The sequence below is a fragment of the Nelusetta ayraudi genome, unplaced genomic scaffold (genome assembly GCF_046127955.1).
Source record: "Nelusetta ayraudi isolate G7.1 ecotype Tasmania unplaced genomic scaffold, CSIRO-AGI_Nayr_v1 ptg000052l, whole genome shotgun sequence".
Classification (NCBI taxonomy): Eukaryota; Metazoa; Chordata; class Actinopteri; order Tetraodontiformes; family Monacanthidae; genus Nelusetta; species Nelusetta ayraudi.
The window spans coordinates 5,559,327-5,584,425 of NW_027466102.1; the positions used below are offsets into that span (position 1 = coordinate 5,559,327).

Genomic DNA, 25,099 nt, shown 5'->3' on the forward strand with positions numbered 1-25,099 from the left:
TTTAATGTAGCGGATTAAAACTGCCGCTTTGTGAACAAAGTCACCATGAACATGTAATAAAGAGGAGAGTGAAGCTGTAAAAAACAAAGTGTTAAGTTGTATTTTGCGTTTAAAGAGGTTGTTTTCGTAAAAAAAAAAAAAAAAAAGAAAAAAGAAAAAAAAGTCCTGTCTGTTCCACATTGGTTAGGATGGCGAAGACAAGTTGGCCTCTTTCTGCCGCAGCCGCTCTTTCTGTTGAGGGAAAATGATGTTTGTGTTTACTGGTGTGTTTTCATCCACAGAGGACAGGGAATCAGGGGGAAAATCTCTGGCGGTGAGTCACGTCTCACCAGACTGTTGGGGTTGATCTTTCTGGTCTCCACTCTTTTTTCTCCTGTGATCCTTCGCACAGAGAGCTGAGCCTCTTTTAATCTGCAAAGACAATTGCAGTGGCTTGACAAAGCCTCGGTGCAAGTGTTTCAAACGCTGGTCCACTTTCGAAAGGCACCGTGTATTTCAAAAGCTCTTTTGACACGCAATGGAAAAATATGTTGTTGTTTTCATTCACTAATAAAAAATCATTTATATTTACACTATTTCGAAGTATTGAAGTATGTTTACAGTAGTAAAACAACAACAACAACAACAACAACAACAACAACATAAATCTGATGTTTTTAACCCGAACAACATTGCTTGTATAATAAAGACGTGACCTCAAGCAGGACATGAGAATACAGGGACTAACGTGAGTTCTGCTTGCAATATGCTTTCTAACAATTAGATGTCGCTAAATCTCACATACAGGGCCTTTAAATTCAATGTATTCAGCTGCGTTTGTGACAAATTTTATCCCTTTAGATTATTGGCGTTAACGTTTAACAAATAAAAAATATAAACCACACACTGTCCATACGCAGAGTAAAGCAAGTGGTCTCACTCCATGTTTATCTATTGGATGTAAATGTAACAGTGTACTGTTAGTGCGCCGTTGCTAATAATTATGGTTTAATAACAAAAGCACGGGAACGCATTCATCTTCAATTTATGCCCTGATAAAAATCTGACTGTTGAAATGCTGATAACGAAATGCGACTCGTTCTTTGATACCGTTCTTTGGAGATGTTCTTGTTTTCTCGCTTCCACCTGGCCTTGAAGTCGGCACAAAACTCAAACCAGAGCATGAAGAAAGAGTTGGTGGTTACGTCGTTCTGCCCTGCCTTGGGCTTTAGCCCAAAGTAGAGAGCCAGGTCCTGGAAACTGTAGTGGAACACATAAACAACACTCTGACAACAATCAACAGATCCAAAATCAATGGTGGTCTGTCAGAACTCCTCTTCAAGCTGAGGCATTCGGTTGCTCTGTAGCGCAAGCCAAACAGTGGAGCTACCTTTTTTTTTTTTTTTTTAACTGGGTTTTGCTTAGTTTTATAAAAAAAACAAACAAACAAAAAAAAACGTCACACCATAATTTAGATATGTAGACTGTATAACAAGTTACACTCCAACCTTTTTTGTACAGTCATCAACTTGTAGGAAGCTTCTGCGTGTTCCTTTCTTGCTGCAAAGACAGAGAAATAAACAGTTCAGTCACTGCAAGAACAGTGTACTTTAAATGGCAATAGCACAAAACATTTCAAGCAACATGGCCCGTGTGTGTCTGGTTGGAAAGCATTCTTTTTTTTTTTTTTTTCAGCGCAGGCTTTATTTTTCATTACAGCCTGAATACACCAGAATCCTTCACCCTTTAATTAAATCCTTCAAACAGCAGCGTTTGTAAATACTTGCAGGAGCAATCTGACAACTGGAAATGCGTCAGTTTGCTGAATGAATATGTGTTTGTTTGTGGCAAGGCTCTCTCTGCTCAACCCGTCTGACGATGCCTATCTGGGTGTCTAGCCTTCGGCCTGAAATCATCCCCATCTTAATAAGGCAACTCGCCTCTTCAAAGTATACTGGCCTATGACATGACCGGTGATAAGGAGTGAACTTTGAGACTAATTGTATTTTCTGGTTCCAAATGGTACCGTCTCTGTGAAGGAATATACCTTAGTTGGAGTGGAGAAAGCTAATGTTGCTAGTTAAATGTGCGTGCAGACCCTAGCTGTGACCGTTATTGTGTTTTCCTATCTGCAGACTTTAATGCAGCACACGCTGGTGCACTGCACTTGCAATACACTGATGTCTTCACGGCTGTATTCCCAGATTGGGTAATGCTTTTAAAAAGACAGAACTGATGGTTCTGGATATTTTTAATGGCCACTTCTTCTTCATTTCAGATCTTCTTAATGACAAATGGCAAACAGGTGCTAACTACATAAATCAAATGTCTCCGTTGTCCTATCACAAACCATAAATAATGCCTTAATAAAATCTGCAACTAGCTAGTTAGCGGAGGCTAACGTTGCAAAACACACTGATGGTGTTATGCTGCTTCTGTCACCAGTTGAGGGCTTGTTGAGGGTTAAAAGTGTTCACCATTGTGTTTTTGGACTGTTTTCTTGTAAAAAAAAAATATATAAAAAAAAAAATTGCATATATATATATATATATATATATATATATATATATATGTATATGCAATTTGGGACAAGCCTCAGGTTTGCACCTGCAAAGTATCACAAAGAGTATATTTACTCACCACTGAGCACAAAAGTCTCCATCTTGTCCTTAAACGGCTGCAAGTGCTCTTCAGGGGATTCGGAGCAAACCCCCTGTACATCTTTCTCACATCCTGAAACGACAATGGAGAGACGATGTCGGAAAACTGAGAGGAAAACAAATTTTGTCTTTTTATATTTCATAAGGTTTCACCACAATGCAGCTTACGGCGGGTCTGTCTCGGAGCTATTTGTAGCTGTTTATAGGTGGATGCACAGGTTCTAAGTATCCCCTAAAATCTCAAATGCAATCTGCCACATATGGAATTAACAGCAGTTTTGCCCCAAGTGTTACAGCTATAACTTGCCATCAAAGACACCAAGGAGGTCTTGACGGTCTCCATCTACACGGAAAGGCTGATGACGTCACGAATGACATCCTCGGAAAACAAATTCCTTGAAATTGGGGCCTTTAAATGCCCGTGCGGCATTATTTTGGTTTCCCAGCATGCTAAGAGAGAAAGAAAAAAAAAAAAAAAAATCCAGTGTTTTCTTTGGCCAATAAACTTTCTCTTGCATCTTTAACCTTTAAACCAACTCCACCTGTGCCCGAGCGGAAGGTTATCAGCACTCTTCAGATACCGCTCGCCGAGATTCACCCGGAGATGGCGGCTTGGAGAAAACCCCGCCCTCCCCCTCCCCCGGCCCCACGCTCTGCTAGTCTGCGGCTCCGCGCTGGATCAGAGGAGCCACTCGGCAGGGCCAGTCATAATACAGGCTGCAGAGGGAGCCGAGCCCCCGTCTGCCTCCTCGACCCCCTCCCCCGCAACCCTCGCCCCTGACGCTCGATCGACATCTCCCAGATAAGATTACAGAAGAATACTGTTTTCATTCGGCATTTGTGTAAACTGCGGAGGCGGGTGTCTCCCTTTGTGTCCCGCGGCCGGGTTTTCTACTGTTTCGCCTGCTTTTTTTTTTTTGGGTGCGGGTCCAACCGAAGAGCGTCACAGACCCCTCGCGTAAACAGAACAACGTGTCAGACTGACGAACGTGCAAGCTGAACATCGTACAGCCTTCGGAAGTTTGCTGTTGCGGCGAGCCACGCGTGCTAACCCGGTGAAACGCTAATGGCGAGCGCTGCATGCTAACTTGGGTTTGTGGCGAAGGTGTTTTGTCTTCTCACATGGACAGAGGCCTCGTCTGATTTCTCTCAGAATTGACCCAAGGCATGCCAAAGGAAAAAAAGAGGGACGCAACACGTGCAGAATAGTGTGGAGAAGGCCGAACATCCACAGGGAGGAAATGTTGCTTAGCAATAGATGTAGCCTTTCACAATGAAGCAAACGTGCCATGAAACGTGCCCATTAGAGCAGTGGCTCCCTTTATGACTGTGAACAGACTGACGGCAATGACAGCATGTTATAAATAGACATAAACCACACTGACATTGTAATGGTTTCCTCACCAAAAGTGCAAACCAAGATTAAAGTGGGTTGAGCTAGATGCTAAATGCTCATCTTAGACACACGTCCAGGAGGATCGCCTTCCTAAATGAGTGTGTAGGTATATTTATAGCATTAATTGACATTGGGTTTAACCACTGGAGTAATTCTCTGAGAACCACGACGACACAGAGCATCCCAACTCACACTCATCCAACTGTTTCACTTTTAGGAAGTTGATCCCCTAAGCCCTGGATATATCGCTGGCCATTAAAAGGCTGTCAGAAGACCCAACAAGCGCGTCATGTTGCCGCAGTAACATGGCAGAATTTGTGTTCCTTAAGCCCCGAGTTTAAACTTTTACGACAAAATTGTTTTCAGTCTTTGTCACGGCTCAATTAAGTGAAGAATTGTTTCCAGACAATAACAGCAAGGCTTCGACAATAGACGTTTCCTTTTTTTTTTTTTTTTCGTTGAAGTGCACTTCGTCGGCATATTTTTTTTCCCCTTGCTGCTCCTTACATGCCTTTACCGAAATGCACTGTTAACGCAGCTTGAGGAAGGTCCCCCCAATATCTGCGGATTACTGGGGGTAGCCGGGATCAGGCGCGACTCTGCGGTCTGGGCTTTCTCTTCTCTTTGAAGTCATTTTTTCGCTCAGCGATCGGTACGAAGGACTTGAAGGAACAGTTTCTCCCGCTGCGTCGGGAAACATTTCATCCCAGCCAGAGGAGAAAACACAGAGGATGAGGGCGGTTCAAACACGCAGAACAAAAGGAACCTGCGACGCGTCGTTCCAGATTGCACGGTGGTTTGGGCAGACGTCTCGATAAGGCCGGGCCGCGTTGAGAGCTAAAGAAAGCTATCGGCGGCGCGCATCTGGGGGGCCACACTGGAGCCGAGGTGATACAGTCGGCCGGTTTGAGGATCTCTGCTCTCGGGCCCCCCCCCCAGATACTGGAGAGTCTGGAGATTACGTAAGTTTTTTTGGAAGCCGCGGCCTCGGCGGCGCTGGCGACAAGGAGCCAACAAAGGCACAAAGACGGGAGATCTGATGGGCGGGAGGATTAGGAGCTGGGTCTGAGAGGCGCCAGGCCAGTATCAGCAGCGAGACTCCTGCGAGTCTCCGAGCGACACGCAACTTTTTTAGCCCCGGGATGAATGTGGGCAAAAAAACAAAAAGAGAAAAAGGAAAAAAAACACACACGCACACGCACACACACACACACACACACACAGGGGGGATAAAACAATGCAGTCGCTCGTAAGGGCACAAGCGGAAGAGTTAGCATTGTGCCCCGGCGTGGCTAGTCTGGTTCCTGTGTCGCTGTCACGCTCAGCGGTGTCATGTGGGCGCACTTAGCAGGAGAGACGGGGAACAGGCTGGAGGGATGAGGGGAAAAAAAAAAAAAAAAAAGGAAATCTTTTGTTCGAACGCGAGTCTGCTTTTTTTTTTTTTTTTTTGCCCTAAGTGTAAACAGTCACTCAATGGCTGGGGCCCGTGATGTGGAAGCTAGGGTGGTAAATTGTGTGAGTGAGGGTGGCGGGAGGGAGGGGTGAGGTGGGTGAGGGGTGGCAGTGGGGGGGGCGTCTGAGTGAAAATGTTGCCAGACTGGGCTGCGGTTTGGTCTGTGGGAACCTCTTGAGAATCAGAGCGATAGAGTTACACGGGCCGGCGGGAGGGTTTGAGACGAGCCGCGCCGCAAGACGGAGAGGAGATCGCTCCAGATCCAGGACGGAGCTTTTCACCGACGCCGCCTCTGATGCCGATAAAAAAAAAAAAAAAAAAGAAGAAAGGAAAAGAAAGAAAGAAAGAAAGAAAGAAAGGACGGGGCGACACGTACTTGTCAGGTCACGTCCCAGCTGCGCCAGGTCCCTGCCGAGGTCGTCGAACTTCACCTGCGACGCCAGGAAGACGTCCTGGGGCTCCGGCAGCGGGAAGGCGCTCCTGTCCGTGCCGGCGTTCTGCTTCGCGCAATGCGGCCAGACACACAAAAGAGACGGCGTGTCATCGCGGGCGCGGAGACCAAAAGTACGGCAGGGTTTATTTACACAGCGCCCACCTTGGAGACGCTGGTGCGGCGCAGTCAGAACACAGCAATTGTGAGGATCTGGCACGGATTTTTCGTAGGAGTTGCGGACGGTATTTCGAGTTTGCGCTCACTCAATAAGCCATACGTCTTGTTGTGTTGTGAGGTTAAAGGTTAAAGTCTCACATGCACTTCAGTTGTCCCATCATAATGGCAATAATTCACTTTCCTCGAGTGACTGTCACATCTCGAAGGACGGGAAATTTGTCCTCAGCATTTCACTGAGGGAGTGTTGAACTCCCCCCAAGTCCCAAGTCCAACAGCAAATACTGAGTGTCAAACACAGGGAGGCAATGGGCCACCAGCTTCAAACCCACAACCTCCCAGTCTCAGGGCGGACACTCGACCACCAGACCACTGAGCTGATCTAGCGGTGAGAGCGTTGTCATCGACAACCTGCCGCCCAACGTGCAGCGTTTGCTAATATTTCTTCTGACTTATGCTCCTCCGTCCGTCTGGGAAAGAGGAGAAAGTGTTTGGAAAGTGGAGGCGAAAGCTGGTGGGAATCTTTCTGTTCCTGTCTAGTGGGCCAATGAGCTTCAGGCTTCCTTGACTGACTGTCGATCTCAGTGTTTAAAACAAAAGGTCCACTGGGAGTGGCCCATAAATAAAGAAATAATAAGTAAATAAGATCTAAAAAAAAAATAAATCTTTTCAATTTTAATCCAGTGGTCTGTGTTTTTTCTCGAGCCCAAAGAGAAATTAATCTGCTCTTTTCAAACAGAGTTTCTAACCCTAACAGAATGCAATATGTCAAATTCCTATTAAAAACATTTTTGGGCACCACTTAGTAATGTATTTAGTCGCCTGTTGAATAAGTTAGAAATGGCAATGCTGACGTTGACGGGGGTGGGGGGTGCGGAAGCACGCTACCGCAAAGTTTCGTTGGGGGGGGGTTTATGACTGCCTTCACGCGGCAGTCAGGGCCGGATGTGGCCCGCGGGCCGTAGTTTGGCCACGCCTGCTCTAAACCTTTAAAAATGTAACGGCCCTCATGACCTCATATTGTGTTTGGCTCATAGATTTCTCACCAACCACCGACCTTACTGCTGTTGACTTGAGTTGAGTTGAGTTGGCCAAATGACCATATCAACATTATTCAGTTAAATAGGGGAGGCGGCTCTGACATGGTATATTTGTGATGTAAGCAGAATGCTGCTGCGGTAGTCCCAGTTTTATCAGAACTTCCTCAGTAGCGGGAAGTAAAAGTGAAAACAGCAGCGAGGCAGCGATGACACACTGCATGTGCTGGGTATTCACTTAACGCCGTTGTCAACCGAAACACAAATGATGTATGATGATGGTGTTTTTTTTCCTTTGTGAACTTCAAATGTGCTCACAACAATAGGAAAATAATCATCAATAGAAACAAACAGAAAAACAACTGAGAACATTCATTACCAAGTCCACGTTGTGCAGGTAGTATGACACCACGTAGTCCACCAGGCTGATGCGATTGTCCTGGGAAGAAGCACACCAGACAGTTACAAGCTGTCACTGAACTCACAGTTTGCAAGACTCAGTGAAAAACTCATTTATTCAGGCTGGCATTTAATACATAGCCACTGACTGGACCTCTGCTTATTGGTTTTACATTTGTATTTTAATTATGTTTCAGTCATTTTAGCATTTTATTCTTGAATCATAAATGCGCATTTGCAGAAATCTTGTGTTTTAACTGTGTTTTATTATATTTTAGTGTTGCCTTGACTATGTTTTACTCTGGAAAGCACCTTGTGCACCGCTTGGCTGTTGGAAGGTGCTATATAAATAAAAATTGATTGATTGATTGATTGATTGATTGATTGATTGATTGAAGACAATATTGCATCACTTCATTTAAAATCTCATTAAAGAGATAGAGAGAAAAAAAAATAAGTCAAATACATTTGTACAAACTAAATATTATGAAATTTATACATGTTAAAACGTGTTGGAAGTGTGTTGAAAGTGATTTGTGTTTTTAAAACAACAAAATAATGTTAAAATAAAATAGAAATGAACTAAAAAATAGGTTTATTTTGAAAAGAACCAAATATAAAAAACAATCTATTATGAAAAGGTCTATCAATGAATGCCAATATTAAATGCTACTCGGTCCTCACTCTGCTCTTGACATCCTTCAGTTTGGGCAGAATCTCCAGGTCAAATCCGTCAGCCTGACCTCTGACCCTGCTGCCTCCGTTCATGTGGTTCCCCAGAGCCAGCACCAGGCCCAACACACTCTTCACCGCAGTGCTCTCCAGCAGGGCCTAAAAACAACAACAACAACAACAACAACAACAACAACAGAACATAAGACAGCCGCAAAATGACAAACACACAAAAGCAAAGTAAGGGCACACAGTCTGTCCGATCATTCCCTCGTACCCCGCAGACAGCGGAGACGGTGCCGAGCTTGCGTTGAATGGACAGCACCCCGTCGATGAAGGCCGACCGGAAGATGATGCAGTGAGCTCTGCCCGCAAAGTCCGGGATCTGAGACAGCTCGTACAGGAACCTGGAGCCCAAACCAGAGGATAAAATCACATGGGTGTTTCTTTCATTTCACAACACAGAAAAAAAAAACACTCTTCGAACGTTGTGTCGTCGCGTTGCAATTTTTCGCGCCTTGGATCTAAAATTCAGACACTGACTGTTCGGGTTTGTCCAGCAGCTTCACGTCATCCTCCGCCGACGTCTCGTAGTGCTTCTTGATTCTCTCCAGCTCGTCCGGCTGCACCCGCTGCCAAACGAAAGGCGAGAAAGTGTCACCGTCGCTGGCGCTCGCGCCGTCTTTTAACGTAGCCGTAGCCTCGCCGTCTCCTTTTCGATACGTACGTTTTCGTACAGGGCCTCAATGGTCTCCAAGTCCACCACAGAGTGATCCACTCTCAATATGGCTGCAAGAGGAAAGAGAGGTCCGTTTGCACTGTATCGTCTTAACAATCGAGAATAGCCGAGTCTCGCAGTGCAAACTTTTTTTTTTTAGTCCAGTGATCAAGACACATGCCCCCCCCCCCCCACACACGTGCACAGTTCCATCTAGGTCAAATGTGGATGTTGCTGCAAGATAATGGCCCTCGCCTCCCATTCAGAGTAAATGCTTTTTTTTTTTTTTTAACATTAAAAAAAAAAAAAAAAAAAAAAAATGCATTAGTGTGTCTTTATCTGATGAAGCCACACCTTAAAAACCACAAGCAAATTGCGTTCCAAAGATTCTTAGTGTACAACGACCTTCCTATTTAAACAACTAATGGACAAACAAACACACGCAGCTGCTCCGTCACCCACCTTGCTGTATGTCTTTCATCTCCAGGTGGAGGCTGGAAATGAGGATGCCCACAGCCTGGGAGCGCTTCCCGTCCAGCAGCTTAATGATCTGAAACGTACGGTAACCATGACGACCCGGCCCATTATCTTTACCACGAGTGACTCGGCGGCGGGGACGACGGAGAGAGACAAACAAAGCGGTCGCGTTTGACGGACAGCGGCGCCGCGCACAACAAAGCAGAGACTTCCGGGCTAACGGTATTGTCTTGGCCCCGGGGCTTTGACAAGGAAGCAGGTGCATCGTTAAAATGTGAAACTCGTCTGGACTGGGATTCCTAACTCATAAAGTGACACGTTTAAGTGTTTTTCATTTTTTTTTTTTTTTTAAATCGTAATGACTTTTGGCTTTCAATTCAAATTGTCAAAATAGCACAGTATTGCATTGGACCATTTATAAAGGATGTTTTTTAAAAGACAGAAATGGTGTCATTCAGAAGTGTGTTCTTGCTTATGCTGACTATACTCAGTCTGGGCTCCTTTTGTACAAAATGACTGCATCAATGTGGCATAGCTCCAAGTCTATATAGTCTTCCCCATTAGTGTGATTGGAGCTCTTCTCACGAGCGTGCTGGGTTTCCACTTTCTGGCAGGAAGTATTGAACTTTTGCACATAATTTGAGATATTGAAATTTCAATTCTCATCATCATTTCTATAAACTAATAATCCTCAAGATTAAAACACAGCTGTTATGTATTTTTTTGTGTGTGTGTGTGATGGATCTCGGCTTAAATTCTTTGTTTTTAAAGTCCATTTTTTTCCCACCTGTAATCACGATGTACCCTAATAATAGGAGTCAAAAATAAATCCAAGACCAAAAAAATAGCATGCAGTCAGCGCTATCTTATTTGATGACGCTGTAGTTTAACAGCCACCTGCAAACCGAATGGTATCATCGCCCTCTGGTGGATGAGAAAAGAACGGCAGCTCTGACGTTCATTATTTTATTTTTTTTATTACCTTTTTGGGTTTGGCTTTTTTCTCGTACGCCTCTGACAGCGGCTTCTTCTTGGTCTGTGTGGTGCTTTTGGCAAAGAGGTCCTCAAATTCGTTGGCGTTGACGATTTTTGGCTCCTCCAAAAAGTTCCACAGGGTGTTATTACTATGATATAGAGAGAGAGAGAGAGAGAGAGAGAGAGAGAGAGAGAGAGAGAGAGAGAGAGAGAGCGGAAACCTCGTATCAACCAACTAATAATTAGAGATTATTTGTCTGATCCGATTAAACGTCCACTTTCTTTTGACTCTTACTTCTTGTCCTGGATCTGGATTCTTGTCCAATAAAGAGGCTTCATGGGTTGAGATGGTTCCACAGATAGCTTCCTGGGAGGTGTGTCCAAGAGGAAACCCCCACCTAGAGGAGGAGGAGGTGGCGGCGGTGGAGCCACACCTGGGGGTGGAGGCGGAGGTGGCGGCGGAGGTGGCGGCGGACCATTCGAAGGCACCATGTGGTTTAGGGTTGCCGGAGGAGGGGGAGGAGGGGGAGGGGGAGGGGGAGGCGGACAGTTGGTCCTGTTCTCCACCGCCTGAGAACGTCGGCGCGCCTCCTCTGACATAGGTGGAAGAGGAGGGTCACGCGATGGTGTTTCGTTCCTCTGGTTGGTCGGACCGAAGCCGATGGAGGCCACGTCCAGCTTCTTCGGGGTCCCTCTCTCAGGACCTCTTGCCGCACCCTCCTCGTTGGAGGCCTTCACAAACGTCTCCCTGTCCGTCTGGACGCAGACCGTGCGGAAGGATTTGAGACACTCGTCTCCTGTTGACACGGAGGCGTCTTTTTGGTTCCCTCGCCGTGGGAGCTGGGAGAGGTCGGCCTGCAGCGCCGCCAGAGTCGACTCCAGACGGGCGACGTTGTCCTCGTTCTCCACTCTCAGCCTGGAGAGCTCCACATTATGGTCCTCCTAAGAGAAAATGTGAATGATATTATTATAGCGGAACTAGCCACACCAAAGTGAAGTCGGATTAAAGGGAGCGTGAGAATGAACAACTCATTTCATAATAATTAGGGCTGTCAGCGTTAACGCATTAATCTACATACGATCTGCACACACTTAAATATGCAAAGGTTTATTAATATACAGGATGTATATTTGTGTTTATGTATATACAGTATGTACATATACTGTACATATATGTATATATGCATGTTTGCCTCTTTACTCCACTTTTGAAAGTAAATAGAAATACGTCTAAGTGTCATCCGCCATCAACTGTCTCAACTGTCATCCATCTGTCATATATTTCGACCGACCACTGTTTTGTACTGTGTGCACGTTTTCACGCTGACCTGAAACTTCTCCAGCTCTTCCTTGCATTCTCTCTTCAGCTGCAGGAGAGCAGCCTGGTGCTCTGAAAAGAAAGACAGAAAAATAACCTTTAAGAAAACGCCCGTGTGACGATGAAGGTACCCGATGACCATGAGACCACGTTACATTTTATGATGTAACAAAATCCACGTTTTTAACCACTAAAGCTGCTGGCTACTGCGATTGCGCAGTACGAAACAATACACAGCTTCACCAGATGGGGGCAGTGCGCCCTCAACTGTGTGCCAGTGTCCCATTTGTTTGAATGACCAGCGGCAGAAATGTATGCGCATGTGTCTGAAGTTTGTCCTGACGTCACAAAAAGTGCTTCCTTGAGATGGGTGTGTGCCACACGTGGATGCATGTGTACACATTGGGAGGGAGACGGTTTAATCCCTGCACAAATAACCTCAATTACTATGGAAAGCAAAGGTGCAGCGGAATGTTATACAACTTCATTGGTGTGTGTGTGTGTTTTTTTTCCCCACTATACTATAATATAGCATTATTTACTATGATATAGTAAAATAATACTATATTATACTTGATTATTTTTGCCTGAAAACCGTCAAAGGACTTATTTTTGAATGACACTAAAGCTGCAGTTATAATTCATCATCATTTCAAAGTGAACTATGTGAGACTCTTAAGTCCAGAACGCAGCCAGAGCAGCAAGGCTTCTGTTTGCATTGTGGCATTTTTTACTTCGTTGGAAAGTACGTGTATTGATTTAAAACAAACAAACAAAAGAAACCCAAAATGTACACGTTCTTTCTCAACTGTTGAACTTTCCCATGGGACCTTCTGGCATTTCAATGAGGTTTTTAAAGTTTAAATCACATTCACATGTTTAGTATGTCGAAGGTTATAACCATTGCCATTAACTCGACTCTCTTGCATGCAAATAAATAAATAAATAAATAAATAAATAGAGTGCTATTTACGGACCCATTATTTCCGCAATGAAAAACAGGAGCCTATAAAGGCCCCAATTAAAGAAAACTGAAGCCAGGACCTGCCACGCCTCCACCAGCGCTACCACTTGGTGGCAACATATGTCAATTCAATTACTTAACAGAGGGAAAAAGGAAAACAATAAGTCTTAAGTCAGCAACTTGTGCTTTGTTTTACAATTTCTTTGTGCGAACACCACTGCCCCAGTCACATGGCAGTTAATGCCCGTCGACACTGATAGTGCAGACTGCAGAGGGTGAGGTTGTGTTTACCAAAGCGCCAGAGATTAGGAAGGAGGAGGCTCCTTAAATAAAGAAAAAAAATCAGACGGGTGTTTCCTTGAGATATGATGATCACCTCTCTTATGGACGTCTATCTGCTAGCGCGCTGCAGCCAACGTGGCACAATGGCTGACCCTATCCAGAAAAAGAAAATGTGTCCGTATATGTATCTGCACCTGCTTCTGTGTACTTCAGACCAACTTTTTCCTCCTTCAGTGGCGGCCACACGGCTTGCAGTCGACCAGGAGTTCGTTCCTCTCCATCGCCTGCGCTGCATGTTTCAGACTAAAGACACGGGACAGAAAAACGTTTGACAGCAAATTTAAATCAACAAAAACAAATTTATTTTAGGTTTGGAAAATAACTTGTAGAGTACTGTGATGCAAATCCCAAAAAAAATACAACATAAGTAGTATTGTATATACTTTATGATTAATACCGACAACATCGACGTCATGTCCTACTTTGCAATCAGCTGGGTCTTCCCTTGCAGGGATCTTTATGGAGGTCCTGTCAAAAAGTGCTCTCAGTGCATCTTTGTCCGCTTTTATCTTCTTCCTCAGAGTCTCCAGGTCCACCTTCTCTGCTGGGTCTTTCCTCAGAGGCTTCGGGGTGAAAAAGGCTTTGAAGGCATCAAACGCCGCCTCGGCGCTGGAGATGGCGGGCTTGGCGGGCTCGGACCAACCGCCCTCCTTCTCCGTCTCCCCTCCTCCTTCAACTTTCTCACCCTGCCATGCCTCCACCACCTTCACCTCCTTTTCGTCACCTCTTTTGTCCCGATTGAGGAAAGTGGAGATCTGCTCCAGGAAGCCACCCTGCGGCAGGAGGTCGGGCAGAGTCTCGCTCTTGGTCCTCTGAGAGGAGGATCCGATCAGAGCCACGGTGTCGTGCTCGGGCCCGACCACTCCTTTCCTTAGGACCCTCAGGCCGCTGAACAGGGCCGGGAGCTGCTTGTCTGATGGGGAGTTTGGGGAGAAGGTGGACCTGGAGAAGGTCGGCCCACGTGGTGGGTCGTTGGCTAAGGCTGCAGGCGTTACAGAAACGTGGCGTGACACCTCTTTCAGGCTGTGGGGGTGAAGGGAATACGCAGACGAGCACAGGAATATGTCTCTTTTCTCCTCCTCCAAGTCTTCCTCCTCATCTATCTTTGGCTGTCCTCCATTTTCAAAGCAAGTGGCTTCACCGGTTTGCTCCGACTCTTGTTCCTCTGCCGGTTCTTCCTGCCCCTCGACTATGGTCTCTTTCAGTGGCACCGTTTCTCCTTCATGCTCGCTTCCAGCGGTTCTGCCTCTTGCAGAATCCTCAAGTTGAACACCTGGATCTAATCCAGGCTCGCTTTTTGATAAAACTTCTCCAAACTCTATTTCTCCCCCCTCTTTGGACTCCGCATTGTCCTCCACCTTGATCTGCGCAACACGAACACAAACTGTGCACGTGCCTCCAGCAGACGTGTGCCAACATTTCACTCGCGCGTGCTCCTTCGAGGCCCGTTGGTCTGGCAAAATGCGCCCGTCCTCTTTGCTGTGACCATTGGCTTTGTTGCAGCGCTCCGCTGGCAGCTTATTCAACTGCTGATTTGTTGCGGAGTTGCCTGGGCCACTTCCAAGATTTACGGTCCCTCCTTGCTGCTTCATTAAATTGATGATATTCCTCTCCTCCTCACTCATGTTTATGTCACTGCCTGCCTCCTTCCTGGCAACATCCCACTCCGAGTCCGAGGCGATCTCCTCTTCTTGGAGAGGGAATAAGACGTAGGGGAAGGAGACTCGGCTTTTCTGCAAGTCATTTTCAAAACTCCGGCCCCAGTTATTTTTCCCACAGAAGCTCAGCTCTTTGTCTGTCTGAATTATGTCTTCGTTCTCTTCTCCGGAGAGGGTCCGGAAATATTTCAAGATGGCTTTTGGCTGCTCCATTCGTAGGAAGTCTGAGTCGTTCATTAGGGCAGTAGAACGCGTAGTCAGCATTACCGCATCTACGTTTTGGCTAACATGGAATAGTTTGCTGTACGCAAGATGCAAAGGAAAACCTCATGCAAGTGCTGCGCTACGCAGCCTGCAGAGGTGTGGCTGGTGGTTCTGGCATGCAGATATCCTCAAAAAATAATGCAGCTGCCACTTACCATCAACAGACAGAGAACAAGTTTCAAGGAAATCCAACCTGTTTCCGGCTCCAGCGTAAATAACAACAGATAGATCCTTTGCCTTCTAAGGGAGTAGCCTCATGTCTAACCAGAAATTTTCCAAACCCAAAACTGCAAGCAGCTGTTCCCTCCTTGCGGCAGCGCTGGCAGGGATGACTCAGTAAAAGTGGCGTCCGGCGTCCGGGCTTTCACTTCCACGCCGTGCCTCCTTTCCCTCCAGCTCCTCGAAACTCTCTGCGGCACTTTTCCGAGGCAGCCTGTTGGCTGCCGTCCTGCAGATTGCAGGGGCGTGATTGAGACCAGATGGCAACTTTGAGCCACCCTCACTGGCGACAACCTGACAGGGATCCGTGAGCCATAAGGCAAAGGAAGCCGCCCGGGAGCAGATGGAGGGCCGCCACACCCAGAGATGAGCGAGGGTAAATAGGACTGTCAAGGATCACTTGTTCAACGTCTGGCCCGTAAATCCGCCGTGCCAGGGAGCGTCTCTCAGCTGCGCCGCAGCTACTGAACAGCAGCCAGCTAATCTGGCTGTGTAAGTGGGCCCGACCACACCTACACTCTGTTAATCAGCTCACAATAACTTGCAATGAGGCGGAGAGATCTTTTTTCTTTTAAGTATAATATTACAATTCACGAAATTAAATTAAAACAGATGCACTGTCAGTATGTGGATGTGTTGTTTCCCCCTTTCGATTTTAAACCGGAACCTAAAATCAATGTAGCAAATAAACCAAAGCAGTTTCAATAAAGTCTTAAATCACTTTTCTGTTGTTTCACAACATCGCAAAAAGAGTTGCAAATGTTACAAAATGTGATTTCTGACAAGATGTTAAAAAAAAACAACCCACAAACAAATAACTTTCTTTAAACACCTAAAAAGAATATGTGCATTACACCATTAAAAACATTAAGGAGCTGGTTAATGATTGTCTCGCCGACAGTGTTGATGTTTGAGTTTTCGTGGTCCCACCCCTGTTTGCCTTATATTATAGCAGCCAACAGCAGGCCGGCGGCTGAAGCGATGGCTCATTTACTTTAGGCTCTCACTGTGTGTAACTTTCTCTGTCCGCTATTGTCCGAGGAGACACAGCCGGAACCTGTATTGGCATCTTGGCTGGCTTGGCCGAATCATATGAATACTAACAAGGTGCTTTTTGCATTCCCAGGGAGGGTCACTGTGGCCTTTATGCGAGTGTTTATGTAACTGGAATGAAAGCAGATAATCCTGTGCAACAGTATTAAGAATGGAGAGTGCACACAACACAAGTGAGGAAATGCACTGGATTTCAAGCAATGTTTTGGCTGCAGTAACACAATGTAATGTAATATGTATTTTTGATTCTATTTTAATGATATTTTACCTTTTGTTAACTTTTATTTATCATATTAAAATCAGAATTTGTGAAACAAAGAACCCCATCACCACATAGGCTTTTAAGCATTTAATATGCACACATTAAATGCTTAAAAGCCCAAGCTACCAGCTGATTGGTTGTGGAATCTGATGCCATTAACTAAACAGCTTAAGACTGATTGAAAACACTTTCTTAAAGAGGATGGACAAGACAGCTGAGTAACTGAACTGATCCGGCAGAGATGCAATTTTAAGAATTATCCTTTCGTTCAAGAAGAACTTCAAAGTGATATTCACGTTACGTACTTTCCATACATCTTCATACATACATAGTGGGTAGTTTAATTATAAATATTGACAAATTAAAGCCAACTAATACTTAATGATTGATTTCCAAATTGATGTGCATCATTTATTTCAATGGAACATTCTCAAAGACGCTGGGAACACTTTCCTCGATATGTTTTGGCCCTTTAAAATGACAACGTGCTTCTTTACAGAGGAGACAAGAAGGAGCAACCCCGTACACTACACCACTTTATGTTAATGCAGACGGCGCAGCTTATACAACACACTTATGGACCCGCTTTAAATTCCTTCTGTTATGCAACCACAAGGAACTCTTTGTTTTACGTGAGTTTGTTCACAGAGCGAGGATCAGTGAACAAAAGGCCCTGAAGAGAAAAAAAAATTCACTCCACTGTGAAAATGTATGTCAGTTTCATGCTGACGCAACGGCGCTGGACTTAAAAGCCTACAGCCACCCACCTTATCTCCTCACCGATGGAGTTTGTTGAATAAATTGCTTATTGAGTCACTTACTGATGCGTAATGTGTGCGAGTAAAGATATGTTTATGCACTTGTCGCAGTCACATCAGTTTTGTACAGGCAGAGGTCCACACAGTGCTCATGCATGCATGGCTGTAATGCACTCTGACAGACAAACTACAGTATTTACTTTCATTTCATGTAATGTCTTGCTCAAACACAGATCAAATGCAATTAAGCCTGGAGGTGAGTCTATGGCAGACATGGGCAAATCACGGCCCGCGGGCCACATCCGCCCCGCTGCGTGTCTCTGTCCGGCCCGCGTGAAGCCAGTCCCCCCCCCCCCCCCCCCCCCCTCATTTTGGCAAGAGTTCATTAAACACAACTAATATAGCATAATTTCAGCTCAGTGTGACTCGTGAGGGAAAAAAAGATGAATGGTGCAATCTGAATGTGATAAAGAAAACTTCTGTCTAATCAGCTTCCAAACATACCCTTCACAAAGCTGTTCCTTTGGCCCAAGGATGAATGTAAATGCACTCATGTGCCATGTTTAAAGGTATGGGTACAGATAATACTGTAGCTCAGCATTGTCATGACCCAGTATTCTACCACCAGTTGGTTAACAGTCTCAAAATGTTCATCGCAATCCAACAACTCCCAAATTTCTCTTGTGGAGAAGTTGTGACCTGAAGGCGCTGATAATTAAAGGGAATGTATCTTCCCATGTGACTATAGGGATTATGGTGATCGGCACCTTGGCCAAAATGTTGAACTATTCCTTTGAAGTTACTCACCCACAGCAGGGATGGGAGAGGTGAGCCAGGCGGTGTATCGGTGATGTCATCCTCAGGGGCCGTGATGCGTAAGAAGTCAATGTGTTTGGGTCTGGAGGGATGGTGGAGCAAACTGCAGGACAGAGATTCTTCCACTTCCTGCTGCCAGATCTCCTCCTGCCGCTGCAGGAACTCATCTGCATGACACAAAGGTTGAATGAGAGCCTGAGCACGTCACTTATCACTCATTTGCCTTCAACATCAGGTCCCTTGAAGACTCTTTACACGCAAAATTCATCTAAATAAGTCAGTACAGTTAAGTTTTTCTGGTGCTTCAAATCATTTTGTTCAGGTTCATACCAAACTTGCCTTTAAGGAAACAACAAATTAGCCAACAAAGACATTCCAAGGCTATGGTCAGTGGTTGAGCCACATATGTTATGCCACAGTGTCACCTTGAGGTTGCAGTATAGAACTTCACACTCTAAAAAAATAAAAAAATAAATAAAATCCTTGGTCTAACAACCTAAACGCCTCAAAATGAAGCTGACGTTAAGATTCTCTCTGTGATGCATTGGTCACCAGCTGCTTAAGGAAATACATTGACTGCTTCAGCTGTCACTTTTTGTCGCTGTTTGCTTTATATGCATATATCTCTCTGAGTTTGCCGATAGTCTCCTACTGGGACCGTCCAGACCCAGCACCCAGTGTAGCCTGTACCAGTTCAACAAACACTGAGCGTGAACCTCTAGGGAGCAGACATGGACACATGGTGAGAGGATCACTGTCATACATCCCTTAACTGTAATGTAATAAAAGTGCACGGCAGAGGAAATGCTGCTGAAAACATTTTTTCAGATTCTGTTAGTTGGTGTGAACAAACTTAACTTGTCCTGATGAATGTAAACAACATGAACATGCAAACACAAACATCGAAGTCTACATCTATTTCTCAATTACAGACTTTTAAAAAATACATTTAAACAGCCCAGAAAGTCTAATTCTATTAAGTGAGAATGGGACATTACTGTCTTCGGCATTTAGAGTTCAATTCCCTGCCCTTAAGTTGTAAGTGGACTGTATGAACACGTGTTTCGTGCTGATAACAGATGCGGACAAAAAGGAGCTCAACCTTGCCCTGAGGACTTCCATGCCATCTTTGGGTGCAGATGCCTCTGCAGAAGATCCGTAAGTGTTGCTCTGTTCAGGAGTGGCGACGCCACTTTCAGCCGTGTGACTTTCAAATCAAATTTTCAAAAAAAAAAAAAAATGACCCTCAAAAGCCAGATTAAGCGGCTTATGTCGAGACGTTATCTATCCCCAGTTTGGCCACACCGGGTAGAAGAGAGAGGTTTGGGAGTAACCCCACAGAAAGCTCTACGCGCCTTTGTTCTTCTCACTCTAATCACAGGATTAATCCTATTTGGAGAGAGGGGGTATGTCCTTCGACTACACAGAGGGCTCTCAGGCCCCCTGTGGGAAGTACGAGTTATCACACGGGCCTAAATTGTCTGCCGGTCTCACACAGTCTGTTCAGCATGTCCTGAATTTGCAGATTTCATTGCGGTCATAGCAGATTGCTGCGCAGCTTATTAGGGGAGTGTGTATATAAGTGTACATGTATGTACAAACATATATATTTACATATATTTATTAGGGATGCACTGATATCAGAATTGGGTATCGGTACCAATAACGGGGTTGAATACTTTACTTGTACTCATAAAATAAGTGCCGATACCAGTTGTATATTTATATGTTTATGATGATGATGATGATGATGATGATGATGATGATTATTATTATTATTATTATTATTATTATTATTATTATTATTATTATGATAATTTTGTTAAATTTGTGTTTGCACTGCATTGAAACTTCTCACCCATGTTCTCGAAAAACTTGATATTTTGTTGTTCAAATAACAGAACTAAATTCTAAGTAATTCTATTATGTGAAATGGCCTTCAGTAATTGGCATCGGCATCAGTTGGTACTGAAATGCAAGTACTCGTACTTGGGGTGGTATACCCACTAGAATAAACTACACTACACCACTGGTTTTCAGCACATGAAAAAAAAAAAAAAATCAAATGACAGCTGTAGCGTGCCTCCTTTGATGGCATTAGCACTCAGGTCATGAACTGGTCTCTGGTCAACATGTAGCTCACCAATCGGCTTTGCTTAGTGTGCCCATTGGGCCACTGGGATAACACTAACTGACACACATGTCGGTATGGTTGCCAGTGAAACTGGTTAAAGTGCTTGGACAAATCAAGCACTTACAACTTGGAAAAAATGAAAAAGTCCGTCTATACCCTTGACTGGACACAAACAACAGGACATGAGAGTGTTCAATGACAACTCCTCATTGCATTTACTGGGTACTGGAGGACCTGTGTGAGTGTGTGTGTGTGTGTGTTTGTGGCACCACAACATTGAGTCTGAGCAGCTGGCAAGTGCAAGGAACAGGAGGGAGAGCGCAAAGGGCCCGAAAGGTGGGACATGCCGAGTCCTGACTGTCAGAATTACACATCGCATCGAATCTCTCTGACCTCACGGCTCTGAAGTTAACCTGCCGGTGACTGATCTCTCCCTCCCTCTCTCTCTCGCTCTCTCTCTGTCTCTCTACACAAACACTATTGCTCTCTCTCTCTTCCGCCGCAGCCGCCGAAGCGCACCCAGAGGATGTGAAGCAGTCTGTAAGTAATGGCCGCTTGCTGGTCGAACATCCCGCCTCGTCCCCGTCTGTGCGTCTGTGCGCGCTCAGCCGTGAAGTACCGCCGAGCACCTGATGCGGATACCCTCGGAGTCCCACGGCGGCGCTGACCCGAGAGTCTGTTGTGCGTGTCTGCGCTGCTTACATCACATCCCACCCTGTGTGTGTGTGTGTGTGTGTGTGTGTGTGTGTGTGTGTGTGTTTGTCTCATGCTTGTGCACTATGCCCTTACTGTGCAGCATATGGTCATTCACTCATAAATGACTTTCAAAACAAGCCCATGTGACCACACTGCATAAAACACTGTGACTGCAGCAGTTTCTGGCCATTTGAGAAGGTCCATGTCCTCAACAAAAAAAAAAACATCACCCTTTGTTGTACCTTAAAGTATCAAGTGTCATGTTATAACTGGATGCTACAAAGTATTGGCGGAACTTCTGCAGAACTTCTGCAGTGGTTAGTAGTGCATAGTGACCATTTGACTTATTGACATCCACTGATGACAAGAAGGGATATGTGATAAAATGTGTTGTTCATAAATACAAATATTTGCCCTGGACTGTGAAAGTCAAGAAAAAGAATTTGCATATAAAAACTGTCCAAAGGGGCTTTAAAAAAAAAAGTTAATATTAAAAAAAAAAAACGTTTAATTGAAGATAATGTTATAAGTTATAAGATCACTTTATTGATACAAAATAGTCTATCAGTATCAGCTGACTGCCAAATTAGAATTATAACTCTCAACATTGTGGCCTTGCACAGGAAGACTAACAGAACAGACATGGTAAACTCTGGACTATGGCAATCTATGACCCTGCTCCTTGTCTCGTTACTCTCATGCTTCTGGACTTACAGACTCATACATGGTTTTGGACTAAAGTTCAAAACGGAGTCCAAAACCTGCAGCTATAAGCAATATTTATCATTCTCTGCACTGCTCATCATTGACACGTTTCTATAATTGATATATGTGATGAATTACTGCACATGTAATCATCCTACAAACTCCTACAAATGATGATTCTTCCTCTGCTGTCCTCTATTCTTCTTCTTTTTCCCTATTTGGGGTTTTTCAGTTTCCTCTCACCTAGTTCAAGGGTCTAAAGGTAGAGGTAGGTAGAACATTGTGTAGGATTTCAACATGAGTGTATCCGTAGCATAGACGCTGAGGTGGAATTCTAATTTAATGCCTGCTTTGCTCTACACTTCTTGATGTAAACCGTGGTGAGCGCAATTACCTGAAGAAAGAAGATCATCCGTCTCATTGATGCCTCTGGATACCGGTGCCTGATCCTGTTCACTTTGTCTCAAGTTGCCTTGACAGAAACGATTCCTATTTTCTTTTTCTGTCCTGCCAGAGTCTGCGCTGGCTGCTTCACAATCTCCAATCCACTGAGGAGATAAATCGCTCCCAACCAAGTTGATTCTGCCTCTGTGGTGGTCAGAGTTGACTCCTTCCTGGTGAGTCAGGCTCACTGTCAGGGTGGCTGGTGAGAAAAGGGGTGACAGAATGGGAGACGTGCCCTCAAAGCTGGCAGATGTTTTCTCAGAAGTATCCAGAGTGGTTTCTCCACGGGCTGAATGAGAGTTTGAGGAAGTATTGCTTGACCAGTTGGAGGTGCAGTGGTCGGAATATAACAATGGATTTAACTGAGAGGATTCAGGAGACGCGTCGAGGATCTTCTCCTCTCTCGCTCCCTCCACCTTCAGAACCTGACGAAGACTCTGGCTCAGAGCTTCACTCAAAGCCTGAAACTCCTCCACAAGCTGAGGCCCTGTGTCCTGACACAAGGTATTCTGGAGGCTTTTCTCCTCACGGATGGGTATATTGAATGGACATTTTGATTCCTTTTGTCTTCTCTGGTCCCAACTGTTGAGACTCACTTGACGAATAATATCTTCCAGCTCCTCAATCTTGCTTCTAACTCGCTCTGCTGCTTCTTTCTTAGCCATCTCGGAAAAGATCCATGGAGAGTTCTTCCCTCCAAGCTTCCCACCCTTTTCCTGATCTTCATCCTTTTCTGGTTGGATCAATGGGCATTTTGGTTCATCCCAAGCACCTTCTTCAGTTTTCTTTGCTGGCTCCTTGCTGGGGTAGATAAGCACAGAGGACAACTCATCATACTCGGACTGATCTGAGTCCGAGTCTTGGAGGGAAGGCTCTTTCTTTGCAGACAAATCATTTCTGGGAAAAGAAAGACCGTTTCGGCTGACGGGACAATCTGCAGACTTCATCCCCAACAAAGACTTGAAGTCCTGCTGACTTTTTAAAATTCTCTTTCTCCTGGGTGTGGGACTGCAAAAGATATGTCTGTCTTCATCCAAATTCCACTCCCCATAGGTAGAAGAGCTGGTCATTTGAAGCCTTGATGCTGTGCTTTCGTTCGAAGTTAAGGTCCTCGCCGTTCTTGGGATGGACTCGATGTAATAAATCGGCTTCTCCCCTCTTCTCCTTCTCTTCCGTGGAACTTGAAATCTTGGAGATTTTGGTGAGGCTGCTTGACACTCGGCGTAACCTTGAAAAGGAGGTTTGATCTTCATGCCTTGCTGGTTGCCCATTCTTGTGAATGCGTGGAACTCCAAACACAACTGATTCGGACGGACAATGTTGGAGAGGTCTCCAGGCGGTTTGATGTTTTCTCTCCAGTCTCTGAGGTCAAATGCGGCCATGTGATACCGCTTCTGTGATTCAGTCCTGCCTTCTTCCTCCTCCTCCTTCCCAGAGGTTGGTCTTTGCTGGGGTTTCAGAGAGGCCTTAAGGGGGGAAGCGTTGCCTCCGCAGTGTGAGATGGATGGACCCAAATTGCTGCCCTCGCTGACAGGGATGTTGAGGTGCAATGGTTTTAGACTGTTCTCCATTGTGTATTCAGTAACCTGACATTAAGCTTTGGATGGAAGTCACACTTGTGATGTCAGGGTATGCTGAATCTTGAGACACAGAAGGAAAAAAAAGAAGTTATTTTTGGTTTTAAAGGAGCATTTAGGCGGAGCTGCCTGTTATAATTTTATACAACTACACAATACAATTACTTAGGCTAAGAGTGTTTGGTTGGAATTTTACGTTAAGCTAGCTAAATTGCTGAAAGAATGCTGGTCAAAAAGTTGTTTGAAAAAAACAAACGGAAAATAATTATAATTGCTTCACTTAGAAGCAGTTATGACGTTATGAGTGAGTGTGTCCAACCCCTTTACTAGTATATTGAATGCCCTACTTCGAATGTTTTTGGAAATAAAAAGAAGCTGGACATTCTAAACAATTTCCAAAGCAAACATGGTTTTAAAAAAATATGTCTAAGCACAGCTGTAAACCAAGACATGCAAAAACAAACAAACAAAAAAAAACAGCATAAAAATACAGGAATATGAAAACGAACGGCACATAATCAGATTCCAGAGATTTCTGGTCAAATGCCAAGATATAGCCTGTACCTGTATATTCTTCTCTTCTTTGTTATAATTTCAATGGAAAAGCATATAAAACTCTTGTCTTTCACCGCAACTCCTCCCTACCAAAGGCAAATTCATCACAAAACTACGAGAAGCACACTTGTCCGACAACTCACGTAATACCGCAGCATCCCTCCGCGTAGCAACAGGTTGTCGCTCTGCGTACAGCAGACACACAAGGGAGGCTTGGAATAGGGAACCGCCCACACGTGGCGCTGGTCCAATGATCGCCGTCTGTGAAAGTCCTAAAGGATATCATTGGCTATTCGCTTGACACTTTCTACCACGGGCGTGCGGAGGGCTGACAGGTCGCCAGGGAGAATTGGAAAACAGACGGTGGCAAACTCCGTGCAGGATTTACCGCTAATGAATCCAATCCTCTTGACATCAGCCCGTGTAGTCTCTCCTAATGAACGCAACATGGGAGACTGTAATTGATGTTTTAAAAAAACGAAACAAAAAAACAAGCACAACCTTAGGAGAGAATGTGATCAAATGAACCGAAGCATATGTCTTTCCCTGTTACGTGCATTACGTACATATTTTTTCAAAAAATGAAAAATCAAACAAAATAGTCATGAAAACATATATTTAAAAAAGAAAACAAAAGCAAAACAAAAGCAAAACAAAAGTACTCAGACAGGACTCCATGTTTTCTGTTTTTGCGAACAATAAAAATAAATAAATAAAAAAAATAAGATATAGCAGGAAAGTTAACGTAAAAATATTCGTTTTATTTTAATTAATTCTAATTAGTGATTGCGTGAAAGGAAATGTAATTAAACAGTGTTAGTTCTTACACTTTGGAATAATAGCTTGTAAGATTGCTTGCAGTGGCTGAAGAGCTCATTATTTCACACGATTATTTCATGGATTAAGACTTTTAAGTGGTTGTGACAGAAAAATAATGCAATATTAACATCATATTTTTTTT

The 25,099-nt window shown here is 44.6% G+C and overlaps 1 protein-coding gene across 4 annotated transcripts; it reads right to left on the reverse strand.

Moving 5' to 3' along the window:
• Positions 1-90: 90 nt before the first annotated feature.
• On the reverse strand, positions 91-23,644 carry fmn1 (formin 1). Of its 4 annotated transcripts, none has more exons than XM_076037716.1 (18): positions 21,957-23,644; positions 18,019-18,194; positions 13,132-13,240; positions 11,702-11,763; positions 10,669-11,315; positions 10,381-10,522; positions 9,384-9,471; positions 8,931-8,992; positions 8,747-8,835; positions 8,481-8,610; positions 8,216-8,362; positions 7,512-7,571; positions 5,865-5,985; positions 2,620-2,712; positions 1,488-1,539; positions 1,090-1,239; positions 330-411; positions 91-231 (listed from the first exon to the last, which is right to left on the reverse strand). In XM_076037716.1, exons 1-18 carry the CDS (start codon positions 23,575-23,577, stop codon positions 184-186), a joined length of 3,879 nt encoding a protein of 1,292 aa, XP_075893831.1. In that variant the 5' UTR covers positions 23,578-23,644; the 3' UTR covers positions 91-183. The 4 variants fall into 4 exon arrangements, with proteins under 4 accessions (XP_075893831.1, XP_075893830.1, XP_075893834.1 ...); XM_076037715.1 differs by having other exon boundaries at positions 5,865-5,988; XM_076037719.1 differs by lacking the exons at positions 18,019-18,194; positions 21,957-23,644 and adding an exon at positions 13,420-15,486.
• Between the last annotated feature and the right edge of the window lie 1,455 nt (positions 23,645-25,099).